At 48.5% G+C, this 23,137-nt stretch overlaps 10 protein-coding genes across 10 annotated transcripts; 5 read left to right on the forward strand and 5 right to left on the reverse strand.

Moving 5' to 3' along the window:
* Positions 1-1,041: 1,041 nt before the first annotated feature.
* Positions 1,042-3,232, reverse strand: ABOM_008244 (ferric reductase family protein; the record flags this gene model as incomplete). The annotated part of the gene is made up of 2 exons (XM_022535373.1): positions 1,042-3,010; positions 3,069-3,232. 2 exons carry the CDS (start codon positions 3,230-3,232, stop codon positions 1,042-1,044), a joined length of 2,133 nt encoding a protein of 710 aa, XP_022386836.1.
* Positions 3,233-4,089: 857 nt separating this feature from the next.
* ABOM_008245 (copper transporter family protein) lies at positions 4,090-4,533 on the forward strand (the record flags this gene model as incomplete). Its single annotated transcript, XM_022535374.1, has 1 exon — positions 4,090-4,533. The coding sequence occupies one exon, from the start codon at positions 4,090-4,092 to the stop codon at positions 4,531-4,533; it is 444 nt and encodes a 147-aa protein (XP_022386841.1).
* A 1,089-nt stretch (positions 4,534-5,622) lies between these two features.
* Positions 5,623-8,202, forward strand: ABOM_008246 (uncharacterized protein; the record flags this gene model as incomplete). Its single annotated transcript, XM_022535375.1, has 4 exons — positions 5,623-6,039; positions 6,097-6,298; positions 6,723-6,794; positions 6,833-8,202. The coding sequence occupies 4 exons, from the start codon at positions 5,623-5,625 to the stop codon at positions 8,200-8,202; spliced, it is 2,061 nt and encodes a 686-aa protein (XP_022386838.1).
* A 1,417-nt stretch (positions 8,203-9,619) lies between these two features.
* Positions 9,620-10,659, forward strand: ABOM_008247 (palmitoyl-(protein) hydrolase; the record flags this gene model as incomplete). The annotated part of the gene is made up of 6 exons (XM_022535376.1): positions 9,620-9,702; positions 9,761-9,772; positions 9,845-9,935; positions 9,998-10,051; positions 10,113-10,501; positions 10,554-10,659. The coding sequence occupies 6 exons, from the start codon at positions 9,620-9,622 to the stop codon at positions 10,657-10,659; spliced, it is 735 nt and encodes a 244-aa protein (XP_022386837.1).
* A 277-nt stretch (positions 10,660-10,936) lies between these two features.
* ABOM_008248 (uncharacterized protein) lies at positions 10,937-11,775 on the reverse strand (the record flags this gene model as incomplete). Its single annotated transcript, XM_022535377.1, has 4 exons — positions 10,937-11,430; positions 11,479-11,559; positions 11,652-11,670; positions 11,734-11,775. 4 exons carry the CDS (start codon positions 11,773-11,775, stop codon positions 10,937-10,939), a joined length of 636 nt encoding a protein of 211 aa, XP_022386840.1.
* A 594-nt stretch (positions 11,776-12,369) lies between these two features.
* Positions 12,370-13,487, forward strand: ABOM_008249 (putative short-chain dehydrogenase/reductase family protein; the record flags this gene model as incomplete). The annotated part of the gene is made up of 2 exons (XM_022535378.1): positions 12,370-12,556; positions 12,646-13,487. The coding sequence occupies 2 exons, from the start codon at positions 12,370-12,372 to the stop codon at positions 13,485-13,487; spliced, it is 1,029 nt and encodes a 342-aa protein (XP_022386839.1).
* Positions 13,488-14,609: 1,122 nt separating this feature from the next.
* On the forward strand, positions 14,610-15,709 carry ABOM_008250 (nascent polypeptide-associated complex subunit family protein; the record flags this gene model as incomplete). The annotated part of the gene is made up of 3 exons (XM_022535379.1): positions 14,610-14,655; positions 15,146-15,316; positions 15,462-15,709. 3 exons carry the CDS (start codon positions 14,610-14,612, stop codon positions 15,707-15,709), a joined length of 465 nt encoding a protein of 154 aa, XP_022386861.1.
* Positions 15,710-16,525: 816 nt separating this feature from the next.
* ABOM_008251 (uncharacterized protein) lies at positions 16,526-17,840 on the reverse strand (the record flags this gene model as incomplete). Its single annotated transcript, XM_022535380.1, has 2 exons — positions 16,526-17,675; positions 17,758-17,840. 2 exons carry the CDS (start codon positions 17,838-17,840, stop codon positions 16,526-16,528), a joined length of 1,233 nt encoding a protein of 410 aa, XP_022386862.1.
* Positions 17,841-18,312: 472 nt separating this feature from the next.
* ABOM_008252 (histidine phosphatase family protein) lies at positions 18,313-20,032 on the reverse strand (the record flags this gene model as incomplete). The annotated part of the gene is made up of 4 exons (XM_022535381.1): positions 18,313-18,706; positions 18,770-19,532; positions 19,601-19,646; positions 19,742-20,032. 4 exons carry the CDS (start codon positions 20,030-20,032, stop codon positions 18,313-18,315), a joined length of 1,494 nt encoding a protein of 497 aa, XP_022386859.1.
* A 441-nt stretch (positions 20,033-20,473) lies between these two features.
* ABOM_008253 (putative MFS transporter) lies at positions 20,474-22,162 on the reverse strand (the record flags this gene model as incomplete). The annotated part of the gene is made up of 4 exons (XM_022535382.1): positions 20,474-21,519; positions 21,570-21,717; positions 21,775-21,875; positions 21,970-22,162. 4 exons carry the CDS (start codon positions 22,160-22,162, stop codon positions 20,474-20,476), a joined length of 1,488 nt encoding a protein of 495 aa, XP_022386860.1.
* Positions 22,163-23,137: the final 975 nt, after the last annotated feature.

Raw genomic sequence — 23,137 nt, forward strand, 5'->3', positions numbered from 1 at the left:
AGATCGAAACCTTGGGATCTCCAGTTGACCAACACCACGTCACACAGTCCACTCCGAGCTCAGCTCAGATCCGATCCGATCAACTCAGGTCCTCTGTGTACACAGGAAAGGAGTTGCGCTGTGGGCACAGCCACCACCAAAATCACGCGTTCCGTGCCTGCGCGGGCAGGCCTAATCTCATGTCTTAGGCTTCATTGTTCTCCTGCCTAATTGCTTGCGGGAGAAATAGAGGTTCATTTGGGGATGTTCCAAAGCGACTATCCTGTCTATCTATAGATATATACTTTGGGAACGGGAGCCCAACCGCGTCCGGTTTACAAAACAACGGATAGTTTATTTACCATGCGGGTTGATTACTGCGTACCTTGGATGTGACGGGTGTTTGGGGATGGTTACTCTTCGTCTTGGTTTTGCCCCCTTGTAATACTGTATCTTCATACATTTGGTATGGCCCTAATTATGACCGTGTTTTTCAATGGGAATATAACCAGCTGTCACGATATGCTTTACAATGTTTGGTCGGCTTTTCCAGGATCAAGATCTGAAACTTATTACGAGAGGAAAAAGAGAAAAGGAGACTATACTTGGCATTGCAAAATAGAAAATGAACTGATTATATATAATGATAAGGAAACATAAAATATTAAAAAATAGAAAAAAAGGCCAAAAAGAAACGACCGACCAGGGACTCGAACCCTGAATCTTTGCTTTACTACGAGTGGAACCACCATAGGAGAGCAACGCCTTACCATTAGGCCAGCCGGCCGAAGGTTGATGCAAAAGACTGGTAGTAAGTATTATAAGGCAAGTAAAAGAGAAAGCGCTAACAATCGCTTGACTCTAGAACAACCCTTAGAATAGGGCTTGCCCGCCGTCAGATACAGACCTACCGATCGATTCCTACGAGGCTTCATGTCTTCCACCGTTTATTATTGGGATCCAAGCAACATCGTATATTTAATTAGCAAGTTAAGTATGTCCATTGTCAAAGTCAATATATACAGTCGTAAAGCATGCATGATATACTTGGAAAAAAGGCTTCTACCACCCAAACTTCTCAGCATGTAGATATATGCCTTGTGCCCCTGTTCCCTTATGTACGGCCCTTTCGTCGCTCAAATACACCACACTCCGGCGCACATCATCTGATAGACCTTGCGGCCCACAGACCACCACGGCGCTTTCGCCTTCGGCTTTCTCCAAGACTTTGCGGATGATGGTTCGTGGTTGCGGTCGACCGGAGAACATGGGGAGCTCGGGCGCCCTAACCGGTGCAGCTTTAACATCCAGCTTCTCTGGTTCCGGCCCCGGAACTTGAGAGACAGGGGCATGACCGGAGCAGGAACATTTATGTTCGGTGATGCTGTCATTGTCCTCATCTTCAATGGCAGTTGTGCAGCAGCATCCACCATTAGGAAGGCAGCCATTCTGGGATATAGAGTCCGCGGAAGAAATCTTGGAGATCGAATGGGTCGAAACATCGTCCTTTTTGCTGCGTTTCTCATCAGTGATAGCAGCTGGTTCGATAGTTTTGATATCTTGACGAGTGCTGACAATTGTGGATTCAGGTTGGGCCTGCGAGCAGAGAGTCTGGGCTGGTTGTGGCTGTGGCTCCAGCTTTTCGTCACAGGTCACATATATGCTCAATTCGACCTCTCGGATCATGTCAGGCTGAGCACGACGACATTCTTCTACGTCAGATAATACAGACTGTAACTGCGTCTCAAACCAGCTAAGCTGAGCCCGCGACTTGATCACCCATACAAAACGGATACGTTTGGTCGGCGTGAGGCGTGGGGATTTGTTGGACTGCTCCTTCGCCCCAAGACATTCCATTTTCCATCGGGACACAATCTCTCGCAGACAGGGTATGATGAAAGTCACACCCATTCCTCCCGCCAGCAGTACCACGCTGTCGAACTGGCGGAGAGGCCTCATCTTTCCGTACGGTCCATCAATGAACACGGTACGGGCCGGTTTCACGGGGGCCGTATCCCCGGAGCCTAAAACGTGGTGATGCTTAGATGCATAACGGAAGAAACGCCGAGTGCCTCCTTTCTCAGAGCGTACGAAAAACTCCATCTTGTTGTCCGCAGGGATAGAGGCGATGGTGAATGGGTGGCTTTGCAGGGGTACTATTGAATGACATGTCAGGAACACATGCTGCCCGGGTTCCCATCGGATGCCCGGGCTGTCGATGGTAATGCGAGTGACATTCCCTGGTAAGGGAGTAAAAGAAGCCTGGTTAGCCCAGAGGGCATGCTTCGTGTCCGATGTGGAACCGTGAAAGATGGATAAATTGGCATATGTGGCCCATGCGTATCGCGCGACGCGGTCAAACACGAGCAACCCGATAGAAATCCACACCCACACCTTAACTTCTTCCGCGGCATGTAGCCAAACTGCAACAATAAACCCAACGAATGTCACGAGGTGTTGTAAAACAAAGAATTCATAGCTTAGTCGTCGTATGGGTGCCATAGATGATAGGACGATAAAGGTCAGAATACACCACGCAGCAAAGCCCCGTTTCGACAAGGGATCGTTTTTCAATTGGTACGTGATGTAGTCGTAGCGTCCCCAGCTCCGGAACCAAAAACCCATATGAATCGTAACCGTTAGCCACAGAGTCCGGGAAATCCAGCGATGGAACCAATTTAATCTCTCATAACTCATGCCGACGAGAAGTCCAATGATATTCTGTCTTCCTGCCAGCAGGAATATCAGAGGCATCTGGGCAATAGCTACAAATCCGGTGCGATAGCCAACATTTTCCCATGACCATTGGTCTGTTGTGTCTAACTTGTAGAAACAGAAGACAAGAACCACGATTAGGTTGGCTAAGATGATGGCTAGTGGACCTAGCGGAGCAAAGTGGAAGATGCGGCCTCCTAGTGACCATGGGGGCAACGTTGCGTAGCTTGCTTCTCGAACGATTGCCGTTAGAGTGGCGCATGCGTTGAAGAATAGTGATTTGGGTTTTGACGGGGTGAGAGTGGAGTCCCGTAGTCTATAGCTGCGAGTAAGCTTTCTTGTATCTCTTGATGCACACAGGAGGGGCTACTGACCTTTGAAAAGCGAGGAGATTATTGAAAGCATTAGCTACTGTCCCAGCAGCTATGGCGCTTCCTACCACTGCCCAGTACATCTTCTGGAGATAGAAGAGGCCTGGCACGCCATCGCCCATGGACATATGGCCCATTGGGCCCATATCCATCCCACCCATCGACATGGTGGCGTTGTGCGTGTTGTTACTTTGTGATGTTCAGTTGTGACGGATCTGGGTTAATCTTCAATCGAGAATAATAACCATTAATTGAATAGCGCTATTGCGGGGTATCATGTCATCTTCTTGAAGTTCTCACGTGGTCCTATTATGATGATGACTGGGTTGTACGCAGTTTTCAGAATGGATCTAAAGGATCTGCGTCGACTGAAGCGTTATTCACCGGGAAATTAGTAGTAGGAAGTCATATCCGGGAAGAGAAGGAGAGGAGGGAGAAAGAAGGATAGATGTAGCAGAAATGGCCGAAAAGAGGCCATATGCTTCTCGGATGGATAGAACAACCAAGTCCCCATCGAGTTAAGTAATTATTAACGCGTGTTCTCTGGATTAATTTTATTTTATTGGGTTGCTTCCATTTCCCGCTCTGAAGACTAATAATCTGCTCAGACTCCAAGGTAGATGTTTGCAGATGGAGCCCTAATCTCTGGCCCATGATTGGCCCCGGCTCTTAAAATGTGCTCACGTCTCCACCCGTCGGCCGCTGGTGTGACACTTGGCTCTGGTCCGCATTCAAGCCCGTCGGGTTTGTCTCAACTTTTAATAAAGATCCCAACGCCGGCTCTAATCATCATGGCATTCTCTCTCCACTACGTCGTGTTTTCTATTCCCTCCTCTCACTCGCCCCTTTCTCCCTCCCTCCTCAGTATCCCGAACATCGCTACGTGACTGCGACGACAACTATCCCATCAATCCGTCGATTCATTTCAGGAGATCTGATATCCGATATCCGATATAGCGGGGCGCATTTATCGATATCACTGTTCTAAAGACTCACCCGGAGAGTGAACTCCAAAGCCATCACCATGGACATGAGCAGCATGGATCATTCGTCACACTCGTCCTCTTCGTCATCCTCATCGTCCATGACGATGTCGATGGCAATGGTCTTCGTTAATGCCCAGGATACACCCCTGTTCTCGTCTCAGTGGACACCGTCATCCAGTGGCGCATATGCTGGCACGTGCATCTTCCTGATCATTCTATCGATTATTGGCCGACTCCTGGTTGCGTTCAAGGGCGTCATGGAGCAGCACTGGTTGAATGCTCATCTGAATCGTCGCTACGTGGCCGTCGCGGGCAAGTCAACGGAAGCTGGTCGTATCGACGCGACCCGGATGCCAAAGTGGCTTCACTCGTATCAGCGCAAGGGGTGGAAGAGTCCGTCAAAGTTGTGCGCCGGGCTACACATGAACCCCTTCCGTTCAGATTTAGTGTCGATCTGCCGCGAGCATTCCTCTTTCTCTTGATTACGGGGGTATCATATCTGCTGTATGTATTGACTCATCACCCTTCCTCATTGATCTAAGCATGTGCTAATCCCTCTTCTAGTATGTTGGCTGTTATGACCATGAATATTGGCTACTTCTGCTCTGTGTTGGGTGGTGCTTTCCTAGGCGAACTGGCCGTAGGGCGGTATATACAATGGAATGACCATGGCCATTGACGACACTTCTGCAGCCATGATTCTTATGTTCCATATTTGCAATCTGGGTTTGGCGTTTGGGCACTTGATATTGCTACCAATGGCCCTGGGGTTAAGGCGAGCATTGCATGCATTTAGTGGAGTTTGGAGCGTTTCGATTACCTGTCCGTGATACCTCTATCAGCTGTTATTATCATCAATTCTCCTCGAAGGTACCGATTACGATACCCATGTGCTCGTTTTTATGACAATGATTGCCAGTAAGATAACTGTTAATCTACGATGTGGTACTTTAATGCCACATCAGAACGATGTTACCTCGCCTAGGAAAATTTCCGGGGTTCTCATAATTGTCTTTCTGTATCCAATAAACTTCAACTAGGGTTCGGGTGAAGATGGCGCGATGGACTGAACGCCAGAGTGCCTCAGGCCCAAGGATCTCGGTCGTGGTTGACCTGCGCCTCTCCCTATTGGTCCACATTGCCGACAAGGGGGCTCCACCTGGAAGCTGCAGGGGTGCTTTAAAGCTTTGAGAAGATATGAGCACATTTCCTAGCCGTTTCCATCTTAGTCTCTGTGCGTACCTTCTTGATCCATGTCAAACAAACACGATGGCGCTCAGCTCCCGTCCGGATTTCAAAGAAACCTCATTACAAGTCAATGATGCTTGGATAATGTGGAACTTAGGCCCGACGCATTAATCTCCCTAAATTTCCAATTGATAACAGTTTGGTCCCAATGAGTAGAAAAGTGCCGAAGTTGCCGATCGATGTCCACTGCATCTCCTGTTAACCAACACCCCCCAATACTATATAATATTATCAATTCCCCTACCATATTTGTCTAACACTCCTCCCCCTACTATATACCTGTATTCCGTTCGAGTTTCTTGATCCTCAACTCCACAGCTACTATGAAGCTCTCAATCCTGTCCCTGGCGTCCCTTGCGCCCCTGGTTTCCGCTCACTTCAAGCTGAACTACCCGACTAGCCGTGGATTCGATGAGGACAAGATGAGTCAATTTCCCTGCAGTGGACTATCCCAATCTTCGGAACGGACGAAAGTCTCTCTTTCTGCCGGTGACTTGCCCGTTGCCTTGACAATGGGCCATGCCCAGACAGCCGTGGAAGTACTTCTCGCTCTCGGAAACGACCCTGGTACCAATTTCAATATTACTCTTCACCCGACCTTCCGAGTGGAGGGCCTGGGCTCATTCTGCCTCCCCAATGTCACTTTCGATGAGTCCGTCGTCGGCGTAAAGTTGACGGCTGGAATGAACGCAACCCTGCAGGTGCAGAGCAACGGTGACCCGAGCGGTGGTCTCTACGCGGTACGTCTTGAATCAATCAATCCTCATGCGGTGTAGGGTACTGACGTTTCATTCTAGTGTGCTGATATCCAGTTCACGGAGACGGACTATTCCGCACCTTCCTCTTGCTCGAACAACACTGGGGTTAAGGCGACTTCATTCACTGGGGACGCCGCAAAGCGCAATGCGAACGAGTCCACTGCTGACGGCCAGGCGCAGAGCGGCTCGTCTTCCTCTTCTTCTACCAGTTCCTCTACCGGTAGTGCTACATCTACTGCTGGTGCGGTCGCCCTGGAGACGGCTGCTTGGGGAATGTTGGGTGCTGCAGTTGTTGGTGGGATGGCAATTCTGTGAATTTTACCTTAAGTAGTTCTTCCCTGGCTATGGGAGAACAATGAGTCTACGGCCTTTTTTTTTCCTCCCTTTCCTTTTCTTTCTTACACCCTCTATATATTGGAAAGGGGGTGTTGTGGTCATGAGTAATGATTCTGTTGTCCTGTGACGCATTCATTGTATAGTATACCTTCTTATATCATGCAGCTATGCACAATCCAAAAAGGCCAAGCTTGGCCCAGCACGATCCGATAATAAAAATCCAAAACGTCGTTTCCTCGTATTCTTTCATATCACCTGATGTTATACTAGGGCACTGCTTATGTCACGTGCATCTATGTACAATATTTTATCCATCCGCTATCACTTAGGCTTCCATGTTTTCGTGGCTACCCATCTCCCATTGAAAGCCATGGACCAATTCCCAAAGCTTCGACCGGTCAGTGAGCGCTCACATGAGGGCCACAATATGCCCCCATAGCTGACGCCCAGCAGGTCGGTCGCATGGAGCTATGCTCCACCGCACGCCATCATCTAAGATTCTATTACAATGTAGCTGTAGCAGCAACTTATACACTGCCGGGAACATTTACCCTCCCGCTCAAAGACTATGTCTACAAAGCATGCGAGGTGCTCATTGCGCAGCACCCAATCCTCTCGGCCGTCCCAATCGGCGAGGAGACCAAGGAGCCTTACTTCGTGCGTCTCCCGAACGTTGATCTGAGCCAATCGGTCTTTTTCCAGAAGCGTGAGCACGGTTTCCCCGATGCAGAAGACCGGGACGAAGAGCTGGACGCGCTGCTGAGCACCCAGCATAATACCGCTTTCGAACTCCCGTTGCCATTCTGGCGAATTTTCGTGTTGACCGATGATGCCGATGAGACCGACAGACGATTCACCGTTGTCTTTGTCTTCCATCATGCTATTTCTGACGGCTCGTCGGGAAAGGTCTTCCACAGGACTTTCCTGCAAGCGTTGCAATCCTTGTCATCGTTGACTGTCAACGATGTCAATGAAGTTATTCCATCTCCTGATTCACCGCTGCTGCCACCCGGGGAAGCCGTCCATCCTAAGCCAGTATCGTACTCTTACCTGGCTATTCAACTCTTCAAAGCTAAGATCTATGACCCCCGCGATCCTGGTTTATGGACCGGATCGGAGGTCAAGCTCCCACTGGAGACGAAGCTAAAACACGTCGTGTTCCCAAGGCACATATCATCAACATTCAGAGACTGCTGCCGCGAAAACAAGACAACCATAACAGCCGCTCTCCAAACAATCATCGCTCGCTCCCTCTTCACTCATCTCCCCGAACCCTCCACAAAGGTCCGGTGCTCCGGCGCGATGTCTAATCGTCGCTGGCTTCCCGACCCCATCACAGAAGATTCAATGGGCGTCTGGGTTCAAGAATACACCGAAGACTACACCCGGAAAGATCTTGGCGAGGCCTCGTTCCCCTGGTCCGTGACCGTGCAGTCTCGCGCGACAATCGAAAAGGAACTCAGCAAAGAGGGCAAGGACACCACCGCCAATCTCCTTAGGTATGTAAGCGATTACCAAAACGAGCTCTACCTGTCAAAGGTCGGGCAGCCGAGGTCGTCTACCTACGAGGTGTCAAATGTCGGGGCTTTTACTTCTAGTACGTCAGCAGAAGGGATGCCACGGGTTGGGCGCGTCGTTTTCTCGCAGAGTGCGTCTGTCACGGGCAGTGCGTTTGAGGTCTCAGTTGTTTCGGGTGGTGATGGCTGTTTGGTGTTGATGTTTACGTGGCAGAAGGGTGTTGTGGAGGATTTGCTTATCCTGAATGTTATCGAGTCGGTGAGGAAGGAGGTTTACGATCTTTGTGTGTAATAGATTTGTCTATATGTTGTTTCTTCTTGGTCTTTCCATCATTTGTACTTTATAGTTTTACTCTGGTATATAGAACTGGCCATCATAATAACTAGGTAATAGTCATCACTGTTCCCCTGAGTTCAATCATGTGTATTCAACGCATCGACCATGCTTGTTGCTTTAGCAACCCGGAATTAGTTATGAGATACAGCTCGGTCTTTAATGTAAATCCCTATCAGAAATCATAAGACAACTCATAGGATGCTTTCAAGAAAGGGAAGTGCTCACAGGTGAGTACAGTATGCAAGACTTTTCTGGAAAACGACTTGACCTTTCTGTGGTATATTGGATGTTTCTTTCCTATAGTAAAGGTTGTTCGGGTTTGGTATCTCAAGATTATCCTTCCCTGGAATATTCACTAGATCACGTATTGTGACTAGGAGGAAGCATCAGAAAAACCAAGAGCAAGTTCCCTCTGGCCCATGCCATACGATGATTTGTTAGATCGGAGTCTAAGGTATAGCCGACCAAGCCCTAAGTAGGACGTCCCAGAACCCAATGAACATCCCTTGATCTCATTAGAGCAGCTCCTGTCTTGGGGCCCATGAGCTCCGTTGATATATAGAATCTGGGGAGATAGCCGTGAATGGCCATCATTCACCTCTCCAAGCAGAGGCGTGGGCATGGCCAGCTTACTATAAACCCCTGTGATAATATACCTTTCCATAGCTCGGTAATATATATAGCCAGTTCAAGGAACTGACTAAAGTGTGCCTTGATCTTCTGGTTACCCCTAGAACCATATGATTTACTACTGGTACATAGTAACCCCCCTGATAGCATGTAGGGCCCATACGCCTCTGTAAAGACAGGGCGCGGAGTACATTGCATTGTACAGAGCAATTCGCACTTATCAGTTCTGTAAACCTAACCAAAGGTGGTGCAGCATCAATAAACAGCTGGACGACATTGGAATTATAGTCGCTGGGTGCAAAAGGCTCAGTTGTTTTCTACACATTTTATATACTAGCTCCGAGAAAGCCAATATTTCCTTCACCCATGTCCCTTGTACCGCTTAGGGAACACCTTCACCATTATTGCTGAATCATTTCCACCCCAAGGCAGCATGTACTGGGTTGCGCAACGTTTAGTATTTGTACAGAGCCATTGTCCACCTCACACCCCCTGAAGTTAATACAAAGTTAGGTTTTCTGCTCTTTGTGGGGGCATAATCCATCATCATACTAGGCGGTGAGGGCTTAGATAGGCAGAATCGCGGGGAATGTTTATCGCGTTATCGTCTTGGTTATCTAGTTTTCCTTCTTCTCCCTATTCTCCTATTTTTCTTCTTTTGCGGGCTTCATCTTTTTCCTCTCTTCATTTGCACTCGGTAATTCTGTCAATATCTCACTGCGACTGTTTAAATACCAGCAAAATGGCGACCCGGGCTCCTTTTGTCGTTCCGGCACTCAAGAAACACACGGCAACTGTGATCATGGCTCATGGCCTGGGCGACAGGTTGGTGTTCGTGCCTGTCAGGTAGTGCCAGTTAGCTAACAACCTTTCCTTGGAACAGCGGTGCTGGATGGTATGTATTAATTTCTTTCTTCAAGAAATTGACGGATGCCAAATACAGGTACTAACCAGGTTCTCCGGATAGGATGGGCCTTGCTCAGAACTGGCGCCGTAGAGGCTTGTTCGAAGAAGTAACTTTTATTTTTCCCAATGCGCCCATGATTCCTATCACAGTGGTATGTAAGTTATGTTCTCGGGTGGGAGATAATGGGCTGACATTCGATTCTGCGCGCTGTAGAACTTTGGAATGTCAATGCCTGGATGGTACGACCTTTCCAAGCTCGGCCGTGATGTGAGTTACCCTTGTTCCTGGTGCATTCCTATTATATTGGTCCCGTTTAACACCTTCGCAGCTGGATTTCGAAGAAGCTATCCGCACCCAGGACGAACCAGGCATCCTCCGCTCCCGCGAGTATTTCAACACCCTGATCAAGGAACAAATCGACCAGGGCATCAATCCTTCGCGCATAGTTCTAGGTGGATTCTCCCAAGGAGGCGCCATGTCTGTGTTTACAGGTATTACCAATAAGGAAAAGCTGGGAGGTGTATTCGGACTTTCATGCTATTTGCTTCTGAGCGATCGCATCAAGAACCAGATCCCCGAGGATTGGCCTAACAAGAAGACACCGTTCTTCCTTGCTCATGGGACCGATGATGATATAGTGAAGTATGAGTTTGGAAAGACCTCGTCAAAACTGCTTCAAGACCTCGGACTGGAGAATGTTCGGTTCAACTCTTACTCGTGAGTATTCCCTTTTCTACACGGGATGACTATGTTATTGATTCGGTATTAGTGATCTTGGCCATTCTGCCGATCCCCAGGAAATCGAAGATCTGGAGAAATTCCTTCAGCAGGTCATCCCTGCTGAAGGTGACGGTCAGGCTTCCGCCGGGCTATGACTCGATGGCCCCTCCCGGGTCTCTATCTTAGAGAGGATGACACCTAGTAGCATTGTCTTGGGTATGGTATGCTTATTGGTTGCAGTTTTGTTCTCGAGATACAACTCCAGAGATAGAAGCGATGGTTCAAAGAGATAGCATTGAGCATCAGAATTCTGCTTTATACATATGTTTCCTAATCATCTATTGTTCAAATAAGCCCAGACGCACGCTGTACATGATTTCCTGTTCGTATCGTTTTCGCATCTCGAGTAAAGCAAAGCGAGTTTCTTGAATCCTAACCTGTCCTCGCGCGCTTAATAGTCTTCTCGATAGCAGCAACCATGGCCTCTGTATTCTTGGCATCGAAGGGAATCAAATGCCTCGATCCGTGGTCGTAAAACTCCGCCTTCGAGGGTTCACACAGGCCATACAATTGCATGCTGAGGTCGTAAATCCCATCCTGCTTACCTACGATATGAGTCGTAGGAATCTTGACCAGATACTCCCCTGGCGTCGGCTGGATAGTCTCCTTTCCAGATGTCTCGTACGGCGCCGCGCCGCAGATGAAGACAGCGGCTTTGAACAGCGGCACGCCATGTGTTTCGGCATGGTTAATAAGAAGCGAACCTGCGAGAGCGGCGCCCTGTGAGAACCCCATTACAGCGTCGAATGGGCCTTTTTTCTTAATGATATCCATAGTGTGCTCGATCGCACGAGCGAGATCTTCGCCGGGTGCGGTATCGCGGGGATAGTGTTTGTAGAATGGGGGATCCAGGATGCCCTTCAGGTCTGGTCCCAGTTAAGGTGATGTTATGGAGAAAGAGGGAGATTTCGTACCTGGCTCAGGCTCAGAGTCTAATCGGCCATCGACATATACGAAGCGATGCCCTTTGGCTTCCAGCGCCTGACTTATACCGCCTGTTTGTGGTTAGAACTAACGATCTGTGGGACGACATGTCATGGTCATCTGCGGCTTCCTCTCCAGGGCCACTAGATGTTGATTTAATTACCGGATTGGATCTCAAAAATCTGCTTGTCGATTAGTATCTTTCATGTGGCCGATAGATGAAACGTAGTCATTGTCCCACATACTTCCCCGCTTGTGCCGGAGCCATGTAAACAGAGAAATCGCATCTTGATAGTGTGAAGGTATATAGTGATAGACCTTGAGCAATGCCAGGAAGAATGCACAATAGAATGTTAGATGTAGATTAAATCGGACTCGAACTATGGAATGCCGAATGGCTAAATATATGTTTTTGTTGTGGTGACTCCTACTTCCTCGTGGAAGGTTGCATGCTGACCGTGCATATTTACCCGAATAAAACCAGAATACGGGATTTAAATTACCTAGTCGCTTACCTTGCATTTCACTAGCTTCTGAGTTCTCGATCGCTCACCACTACAACAATTAACGTGAGAAAAGTGGATTCTCCAAACATGGAGTATATTCATCCTTTTCGGTTCTTTCTTCATCACGACGTGTCTTAAATCAGCCGAGAACCCGTGGTCAATCTATTAGGCGGAGAAATTATATTTAGATCGAGAGTTAAATCAACCTCGGTCGCTGAACGCGTACGCCGTAGGCACCATGGCAATCACCGTCCGTGTTTCACAACATCTTCTACCCTCCAGCACAAAAAGGACCCGGCTGGTATTATATACCTGGAAGGCGTCAACTAACTGCACAGCTCCTCTTTGACTAAGATACAGCACATCACGTTCGACATGTCTCTCTATGAAACTCTCGTCCTCAATGGCTATTTGGCCTGGCATAGCTTGCGCCATCCATTGGACATGTTCTCAAGTGTTGGTCCTACGCTGAGCGAAGCTACCTTCGGCCTGTTGGGATCCTCCTTTGAGCCGAGCAGAGATATTGGCGACCTCTCTGGGAAGGTCATTTTTGTCACAGGAGGTAAATCCTGACTTGAGTCTCGAGTTCGTACAGGCTCTCTTTCCAGCTATAGCATACTAACATATGACGATTTTTTTTTTGTTTTTCAGGGAATGCCGGTCTTGGAAAAGAAACCGTACTTCAGCTTGCGCAACATAACCCGTCCCGTATATACCTAGCCGCTCGAGATGCCACTAAAGCTCGCGAGGCGATCAGCTCTATCCAAGACACCATTTCCGCCTCCGTCGACATCAGGCATATTGATCTGGACTTGTCTTCTTTCCAGTCTATACGCGATGCCGCAGCGAAGTTTAGCTTGGAGTGTGATCGTTTGGATATCCTGATCCTCAACGCTGGCACCATGGCGAATCCGCCAGGGCTTACAAAGGAAGGGTTCGAAATTCAATTTGGAACAAACCATATTGGCCATTTCCTGCTTACCAAACTGCTCCTTCCCACGCTGAAAAAAACTGTCGGAAGCCCCGCATCAGATGTAAGAATAGTGACGTTGAGTTCCGTGGGGAGCCATGTTGCGCCCTCCTTCGATGTCATGACCTCAACGTCTGCTCTCCTAGCCTCCCACACGCTAGTACGTTATAGCGCATCCAAAGCTGCCAATATCCTTTTCGCGTCGGAGCTTGCTCGCCGATACCCGGAGATTCTCTCGGTTTCTGTTCATCCAGGTGCGGTGTCCAGCGAACTATATCGCCATACCAGCGCAATGAGTCCCATCTCAAGAGTTGGGCTTGATGTGCTTTCTATCTTGTTTCGTAGTATCCGCACAGGGGCAATGAATCAGCTCTGGGCGGCCGGGACGAAGAGAGAGCAACTGGTCAACGGGGCTTACTATGTTCCCATCGGGGTGCGCGGCTCGAGCAGATTCGTCGATGATGCAGACATGGCGCAAAAGCTCTGGGAATGGACAGAGAATCAGATCGCCGAGAAATCGTGATCCTCTGCTCTGTTCTGCCATATGGTTTGGCAATCTGGTACACAAAATCTGGTTGATATATATGCCTAATCTTAATCGCTATCTATTTTGGACTATTGCAGGACCTACATAAGGTTAACTGACGGGGAGTTAGTATACTCGATACATTTTTTTTGGGGGGGCGTCAATGTTTGGTTAATCAGTGTCATTCTATTTTTACCTTTACCTTTCTCTCTTTTTCTTACAAAAACAATCGGCCTTCAAAGGCTCAGGGTTACGAATTACCGTGACTGCATTGTAGTAAAGTATGGAAAGCGATTGGGTGGCCGGCGGACTACTAGTACTAGCTGGCAAGACGGCGAAAGCGGTATGAGACGAGTGTATCTCAACTGACTGGAGAGCTCTGTTGCGAAAACCACAAAGGATGGCGGAGAGCTGGTCGTTCCCAAGTTCGTCGCCTTCAGCCATGCATAACCGGATTGACGTGCATGATTACGGATCCATTCCATGATTTGATCGTTAGGGTTTAGCCGAGCAGCTGCCAAACCTCCAGAGCCTATTCGAGCCCACAATCAATGTGCGGACCACCAGCAGACCGACGAGAGAGGCGAGTTTCAGGTAGTAGAAGGCAAGGTGAAACAATCCAGCGTAAAAGAGGAAAATGACCGACCGTGTAGAGGAAAGAGGCCGGCAGGACGAAGGACTAGCTAGTACTGGTAGCTGAGAGAGTAGAAAATGTCGAGGAACACAACAGCCACAGTCAGCGTTTAACCCCCACACAAACCAACTTTCACCTCTTCATCATCAGCCACACTGGTGTTCTCAACGCAACCACTGAGACTCCCACCATTCAACTGACCAACGAGTTTCATCTTCTGAGTACGTGGACGCCTTTCGCCCTTCTTCCTCTCTGCAACCTTCCATTCGTCCCCTTGTCTCCCCTAGCCGGTGTGTATTCGTCCCTCTCCAAGATCTGCTGCTCCCCCTCATCTCGTCGACCTGGAGCATCAGCCACCGCTTTCTTGGCAGCCACACATTCTGCCACAAAGCCTTACCGAGTCCGAGTTTCCACAGATCCAGATTATTGACGTCCATTCATCCCACTAGGTTCAAGGAACATCTTCTCAACACACAATCATCATCATGGATCAGGCAAAGTTGGCTCGCATGCAGGCTAGCGTGCGGATTGGTACGTGTCCATTCGATCTTTTTCTCCCCCCCATTTCCCCCCCCCCAATCCTTTCTGGAAAGAAGTGGTCCTGGGGTTTAGTGGCATTGGCAGCGAGAGGGACTGGTCGCTTAAGCCGGAGGAAATGCGATACCCGTCGCGGACGAGTCTGCAAATCGCCAAAGCTCCAAAGGCCAGACGCCAGTCGCGACATGAAATCCCGGGCAGCTTCAGAAATTGGAATTACTTTGAATTACATTGGATAATGTGACGTGATCGGTTAGCTAACCTATATCTTCATGTTGAACAGGGTACGTATAAATTCTCTTTCTTTCTTTTCGCACAGTTTCTCTCGGGTACCGCCATTCGACCACGAAAATGGGAAATTAACCCACCTCCCTCCCCCAATGCACTATCTCGCCCTTTTCTTCTCATACCAGATCTACTCTCCATTCTCACAACCCCGACCATGAATCCACCCGACTGACGAAGTACCCTAAAAAAAACAGAGGCAAGGGCACTCCCCGCCGCAAGGTCAAGAAGGTCCACAAGTCCTCCGGCGCCGACGACAAGAAGCTCCAGGCTACCCTGAAGAAGATGAACGTCCAGCCCATCCAGGCCATCGAGGAGGTCAACATGTTCAAGGAAGACGGAAACGTCATCCACTTCGGTGCTCCCAAGGGTATATATAACCACCCATCCATCCATCCATAACCCGCGCTTATAAATCCACCCGGCACCCGCCGGTTGGAAAACGTCGCAACCTCACAAAAAAAAAACCCCCCCCAAGAAAAACAAATTGCTTACTGATTCTACTCTCTATAAAGTCCACGCCTCCGTTCCCTCCAACACCTTCGCTCTCTACGGTAACGGCGAAGAGAAGGAACTCACCGAGCTCGTCCCCGGTATCCTGAACCAGCTTGGCCCCGACAGCCTCGCCTCCCTCCGCAAGCTCGCCGAGAGCTACCAGAACATGCAGAAGAACCAGGCCGGCGCCGAGGGCAAGAAGGATGATGACGAGGATGACATCCCTGATCTGGTTGAGGGCGAGAACTTCGAGAGCAATGTCGAGTAAATTCGTTAACCATATCATATCATATCATGCGTTTTAATTGATTGATATAAAAATGTGAACAAAGACATTAAAAAAGGGCTGTCATAATCTTTTTTTTTTCTTTTTCTTTCCTTTCTTTACTAACTCACTCTCACTTTCCTCCTATCTAAATGTGTTCTTGTTCTTCTTGAGGACTTTATTATCCCAGTCCCTTTTGTTTCTTTGGAAACTGGATTCTAAGGTGGGATCTTATGGGTGGGTAACCGTGTTATTGGGGTTGATTGTGAATGGTGCCATGGGTGAAAAATGATGGGAGGGGTCTTGTCGACAGGGTTCAGTGAGAATGTGCTACGACCATTTCTGCTGTTAAGGATACAGTAACTGTAGAGGTACTTTCTTACAAAATGATAGTAGGTAATGAGCATGCCGTAAAGCGAACACCCACATTTTATATAAGTATTGTAATCCTACAAAAAAGCTCGGGTGCCATGCGACCAGTTTATTAATTCCATTTCGCCTTCCATGCATAATTAATAAAGATCCCGACCAGTAAATGCCATAAATCATAGAGTATACGAACGAAAACTGCCAACTCGGCTAACGTCAACTCGCGCCAACAGTTTGTCGGCGGGGTGCTATCGTACATGCAAGGGTATTGGTATTGTTAAGCCAGTCATAGTACGGTTTGGTGGAGACGTTTGCTCACGAGCGGGAATGCCTCTGGGCCCGAAGCTGGGCTTGTATTGACTGACGCTGCAGAGCTTCGCATCGCCGGTGCTAAGTTTAGGTGTAGTTGGTAAGAAGTGGTAGAGGTATGGGAGCAAGAATTGAAAGAGATCATGATTCCTCCCGCAATCCGCAAATATCTGTGCCGAGAACCATATCGATCATATACCAGAAACGCCAGTAGGTATTCGACTTATCATAGTCGAATGCCCCATCATCCTTGAGCTGCGGCCCGTCTCCCACGATGTCACCAGTGAACCAACTGAGGATCGGGATGGATCGCAATACGCGCTCGGTGACGGTCGGTTGGGGCGGGAGAGCCTCAGCGATCGGGCGTAATTTCGCCCGACGCACCGTCGGAATATGTGTCATGAACTCAGACTCAGGTTTTGGCTCTTGGGGCACATTCCGTTGTTGAAGGGAAGCTGTAGATGGTTGCTCCACGCCAGTGGCAGTCGTCGAGCTTGCAGTCGGCGTCGATTCAAAGGATTGGCCTTCGTCTACATCCGGGACACTGGAAAGGTTATTCACAGTGAATGACCGCGGTAACGTCGAGCGTTCATTTGTCTGGAGGAACGTGGTAGAGCGCGAAGTGGTCAAAGTGCGCGATGCTTTCGATTTTTGCTGCTCGGCGGCCGATGAATCTGCAAGGATTGGCACATCCTCCGCGGGTCCTTGGCCATGGTACAGTTCACAGAAAACAAGGTGTCCATCGATCTCCTGGGGAGAGTAGAAGCAAGCGCGGTCCGCCGCGATCGTCGAATCGAACGTAACCTTGATCCAGTGGAAACCACCCGCATAGCGTTTTGATTTGCGGTTCGCATCTGCAGACAAATTCGAATGGATCACCACATCACCGCCGCTCAGAAGCTGCGAATACCCACTCATAGAGTTAGGATCGCTGCGCGGGTAATCTTCACAGATCACGCCTCTGGACACCCGCTCATACTTATCGATGACCTTCCACTCAAAGTCTTTACTCTTGTAACCGTACAATATGCATTCCGTGGCGACCTTTTCCGTCTGCTGTCGTGCGTTGTCGAGATTGGAGGTAGATGTCGACTTCGGTAAGGTATTGCTGCGAGTCTTCTCATCTTCTTGCTGCATGGCGAAAAGCCGTCCGAATTCTGCAACGTTTGGGTTTTCCTTCTTTGCAGGTGTGCCCGTACGGGTACGCGATCGAGCATGATCGTAGCGAGCGTTTCTCCTCTTGCCAAATGGGCCACTCTCTTCGGGTGGTCGTCGAGGGTTCCGAGATTCACTGCACGGTTAAGTCAGACATGTCAGTCAACAACATTCGATGAGCGGCAAATAGAAGGGACAAATTGTAATATTATACTCACTCTTTGTAGACATAGCCCCAGGGCAGAAGATTGCCCTTGTCATCTTTTGCGCGCTCCTCTGGGGGAACAAAATGATACTCCATGTTATAAGTGTATTATGGTTCTTATCGATTTAAGCAAGGATTAAAGGAGGCAATGCAGCAGGGGTGACGAAAACTGTATCTAATGAGCTAGGATGCAAAATGAAGCTTGCTGTCAAAACCTCGAGGAGGAAGCATCCGATCTTCCCAAAAGTTTTGGGGCGGCGGTAAACACATCTGTTAGCCCGGGGACGGTCACGTGGGTCCCATCTATCATTCCAGAGGCCAGACATACTGATGCTTCAGAACTGCCATTTATAATGCTTATCTTGATGTGTTTATTTATTTTAAGCACCTATGTTAGCTTTTCTATACCGTGACCAGGTAACCTAGGCGGTATTATATCAATTTAACATTACATTCGCTTTCCTGTAGCCGAAAAGGAAAAGCTTCGAGGTCTCGACAACCAAGCACCATATATTCTTAAAAACCCTCCGTTTTCGTTCTTGACATAGTATCTCTAGCATAGGATGCTTTAGTCCTGTCGTAAGAATGTTATATATCCAGCATCGTTTCCTAGTCCGCACACCTCTCCAAAATCTCCCACATCCGATCTTCGTCCTTCTACATGATTAACAAACCCCTTCAACGGACACGACAGCCCAGGCCCAGATTTGCAGTACGGCAGGGGCACAATTTTGTCATTTATGTTAACCCGAAGAAAGGCCTCTTCGCCACTGGAGTTCTCCGCCGATGAGGTTTGACAAGTCAACCGCTCAAGAACGATTCTTCCGCCCATTGGCAGCACGGACGAGGTACGCCAGACGCGGTCTGCCACTCTATGTGTAGTCGGTAAGAACGGATCATACTTCGGGTCTCTCATGATATCCAGTGCTGTGAGGAAGGGGGCGATATCCCCATCATGGACGCTAAACCAGGGCGTCAGTATACGTCGCAATCAACTGATCTTTAGGAGCCACGATGTCACCCACAAACTGAAGAACATAGTACCAGCGTCCGGCCCAGATCGTAAAAGAGTAGTCGTAGCATTGAGCCAGAGCCAGCCCATCGCCCCAGCGTACTGGTTGCCTGGACCAGCACGGTAGTAGTGAATTAGATCACGGGCGTATTCGAAATTCTCCCAATCATCATGAGTAAATATATCGCACCAAGGACTTGATCCGCGAGCGATCGTCTCGAATCCGCACATCTCCTGCATACTGTAGACCTCCAGATTGGTTAAGTACCCGAGTGCCGGATTTTGCTCGTCATTTATCAGTCGCTCAGCAATGGCCGGAATGTACACGTCCTGGAAAAGAGCCAGCATATTGACACCGTTGTCATGGCCTTTCGCAGGGTCTTCAATGTATTTTAGGCATGTATCGCCCGGAGTCAGAGTGTCAGCGCCTCGCTCGAATGTTTCAGGGATGATCTCCAACGTAGCCTTTTCAGTCTTTTCCCAATCCAGACCGAAAAGTCCAGACGTGAAATGCTGGGCTGTTTCAATCACGCGGTCACACTCACTTGCCCACAGCCTTGTCGTCCCCTGGCGTGGTAACAAATGTCCGTATCGCGTTAAGAAGCGAACGCCTGTTGAGAAAGCCTGAAGTGTACCAGCATACGGACTAGTTCTGGTCAACTGGTCAAAGTCTGTCTGCGGCTCATCGGTAAAATATGCCCAGTCGTTCAAGAACGATAGTGAACCATTAAGAACCACATTTGCTTCTTTTATTCGATCCAGAAGTGCAAGGTGACCTTGGGATGGACGTTAGGAATAGTAGGCTCTATTGAAATGCCAGTGATGATGGTATAGCGGGACATACGACTCCCAGCAGATTTGGTCGGGTATCTTTCCCCATGGCGAGACATCTGTTAGCCATTAGTATTTATTTCCGAACCGACTCAAGTGACAGTTCAAATTCGGATTGAAGCCCTCCATGTAGAGGTATGCAAGACAACCGTACCATATGCACCTGGTCAATAACGCACCCCGTTGGGGGTTCAAGGCCCGGCGTTTTAAGCCCGTCAGTTTTCTCTATCCAAGGCCCATTGCCGCCTAGGTGGTAGAGTATGTTCCAATCATTGTCTTGATATCCGGCCTGGCCTGTTCGGAGTGGGTTGTACCAGGCGTTCCAGCTTGCGCAATGAGGTGACCCAATGTCCGGAGCAGATAGGTTACGGTTATAAAAGGAAATACTGACAATTGCAGTCAAGAGGGAAAGAATCAATGCCCATGGTGATGTTACACTTAACATCTTTCATATGGTAGTCTTTTTTTATCGTGGGGTAGACATACAATAGATCACTGAGCGATAGAAGGTTGGACACAGCATTGCTTGTAAGTTGGTATGCAAAGGATCAACTATGTTGCGGAGACAATCGATTCATTACAACCGTCTGTAAGCAGTGAAACAATCGAGAGACTCCCTGTCCACTTACAGCACTTTTAAGTCCACAGTGACGTTCTACTTTTTTTCTCTACTACTAGTACTACTACTAATTATTCAATGTAAAATATACGGCGCACTATTGCGGATAACAGCGTCTTGTAGGTTGCTGTTTCAATACAATTCTATTGATAACTTGAATGAATATAAATAAATATACACACCAGATATGAGTATTTTCTTCGCTGAAAAACAAATCTGATGACCGTCTATCTGGATTCTACAATAGTGACTCTATGTACTATACATTCACGTACTATAAATAAATCGGGGACTTTTATCTCCCAGCTCCTCAATCTCTTCGTCGGTCATCCCAGCAACCTTCTCGTCTTCAAGGCCTTGGACTCTGCGAATGTTCTTCTGGCGGTAGTAGAACCACATGAGTCCATACACTATTCCTGCAAACCCCACAAGGCCTAATGTCACGGCATTTCCTCGGACATACCGAGGCGCTTCGTTATTTTTGTACAAGAACGGTGACATAACACCGCTGATGTTGCCAAACGTGAGTTGCAAACCTGTGGCAAAGGTACGCTTGCCATAGCGAGGGAGCGTAGTAGGAAGCCATGCGAGTGGCAACCCGACCGCCACATACAGCCCCAGGGCGATCAGCAATGCGCCGAAGTAATGCACCCCGGAGGATGTATCAGAAATCAGGATTCCGTAACCGACGACGGAAATTGCGCAAAAAATACAAATGAACAGACCACGGCGCTGAGTTCGGTCACTGACCCAAGCGATCACCAAATAGGCCAGGGCCCCAAGCGCATAACATGGAATGGTTAGTGCCTGCACCTCGGGCGTCGACCATGAACCCATGCCCTTGATGATAGTGGGAAGGAAAGTACTATAGCCATAAAGCATGGTATCGATACCGAATTGAGCGATGGAAAACGCCCAGATCCTCCAGTCAAGTGCGCCCTCTTTGACATCCGCCCAGTGGAACTTCTGCGCAGATGCCGTTTGACCCACGTAGCGCATCCGCCGGCGGACCACGAGGGCCTTTTCTTCTTCGTTCAAGTAATAAGCTGTGTCAGGATCATCGGCGAGAACAAACCACGCCACCACTCCTAGGAGCACGGTTGGGATACCTTCCAGTATCAGGATCCACCGCCAGCCTCGAAGTCCGCTAATCCCATCCATGAATCCAATTGCATATGCCAGGAGCCCACCGAACGCGCCTGCTGCTGCTGCACTGCTAAAAAGATATCCGGTCCGGAGAGCAAGTTCACGCTTGCTATAAAATAAGGTGAGATAGGTTATAAGCCCGGGGAATAACCCGGCTTCCACAACACCTATGTTCATCAGTAATTGATATGGCTGCGGAATCAAGATGGTTACTAACCTAGGAGGAGACGGCATGCGATCAGCCCTCCATAATTCTGGGTGATCCCTGTTAGGGTCGCTATGATACCCCAAATCACCGAAATCGATGCAATGTAGCGTGACGGCCGAAGTTTCTTGAGGACAAGGTTCGATGGTACTTCAAATAGCTATATTGAACAGTCAGGAATCTTGCCGTATCCACAGATGCCAGAGATCAATCATACACAGTAGGTTACGAATAAGATAGACACAGCGACCTGGTACTGGTTGCCAACCAGGCCTAAGTCGTCCTCTAGACCATACAGTCGAGCGTTGCCGATGTTCACTGTGATCAATATGTATCAGCAGGCTAACATTCGGAGTAGGATGAAGCAGTGGGTTAAAGCAATATCCTTATGGATATAGGAAGGGGAACCAACCTCTATCTAAAAAGCTAAACAAATAGAGAAGTACAACCATCGGTAAAATATGTATATCGATTTTCCAGAGCAGCTGCTTTTCGCTCTCCCCTTCAAGAAAAGAGGATCCGGTGTCGTTTTCCTGGGGTGCCATCATGTTGCTGCCCTGTCGGGGGGATTCAACGTCCGGTTTCGGCTCACTTCGGTACTCCATGATTGTCGCTCAAAATCTGAACAGATGTACTTAATTTTGGTCTCTGTTTTCTCTTGAATTGTAACAATTTTCAACGAAGTGCCTCGTAGAAAGAGAGGAAGGCGCCTGATCAATCCCCAGCGTTTGAACACACAATCACACCGAGTGGCCTTGCATCATGCAAAGGATCGAAACGCTGAGGCAAAAGTATCCGAAAGTAGGGAACCCCGCGCTCCGCGCCTGAGTGTGATGACGATAAATTTATGAGCAGAATGCCAAGATCACCGATCTGCAGTTGATCTCGAGATCCCTGAAGATTCAAGTGAGGCAACAGACCAGGGTCCTGGAGAAGATCATTCAGGAACAGAAGATCGTTGAAGGCAATGGAGGAATCATTTTATTTCATTCCATTGATCATGACAAATTAGCTCATGTTTAGACTAGTGGACCATGTTTTTTTTCGCACCCCACTATTGGCTCCGGGTGGGATGATGGTTAAAGTTTTACGCCCCAGCGATTGAAATTTTCCTCCATCAATACATACAATACATTGCATGTAGCCACTGGCACTTGTCACAGCATCAGGTGAGTAATCCCTGGTATTTGTCTTTTACAACAATCTCTGGAAGGTTGAAGTACGCATACGTCGTGGTATGAATCAGAACAGGGTGTCAAGGTTGCAACTGAAGGATACCGGAAAAGACCCTGAAAGATAAGCAGGGTGATTTGCCGCAGAGCAAATGCCGCTTGCAATTTAATGCATCCATGAATCATTGTGAATCCAGGTTTGTGGTACTAGTAACAATTCCCACTCAAGCAAGGGGTTCTACCCCGTGATGGTACTTACGTGTAATGACAACAGGACGGCCCAACTCAATTATTTAGAATATCCTTCAAGGTTATCATCTACCAACTCAATATAACCTTACCGATGCTGTGTAGAGTTGGCTCGCCACGTGAAGTTGTATATTGCCGGGGAGGTGTGCTCAAGCGGAA

This window comes from Aspergillus bombycis, assembly GCF_001792695.1.
Source record: "Aspergillus bombycis strain NRRL26010 chromosome Unknown contig00076, whole genome shotgun sequence".
NCBI lineage: Eukaryota > Fungi > Ascomycota > Eurotiomycetes > Eurotiales > Aspergillaceae > Aspergillus > Aspergillus bombycis.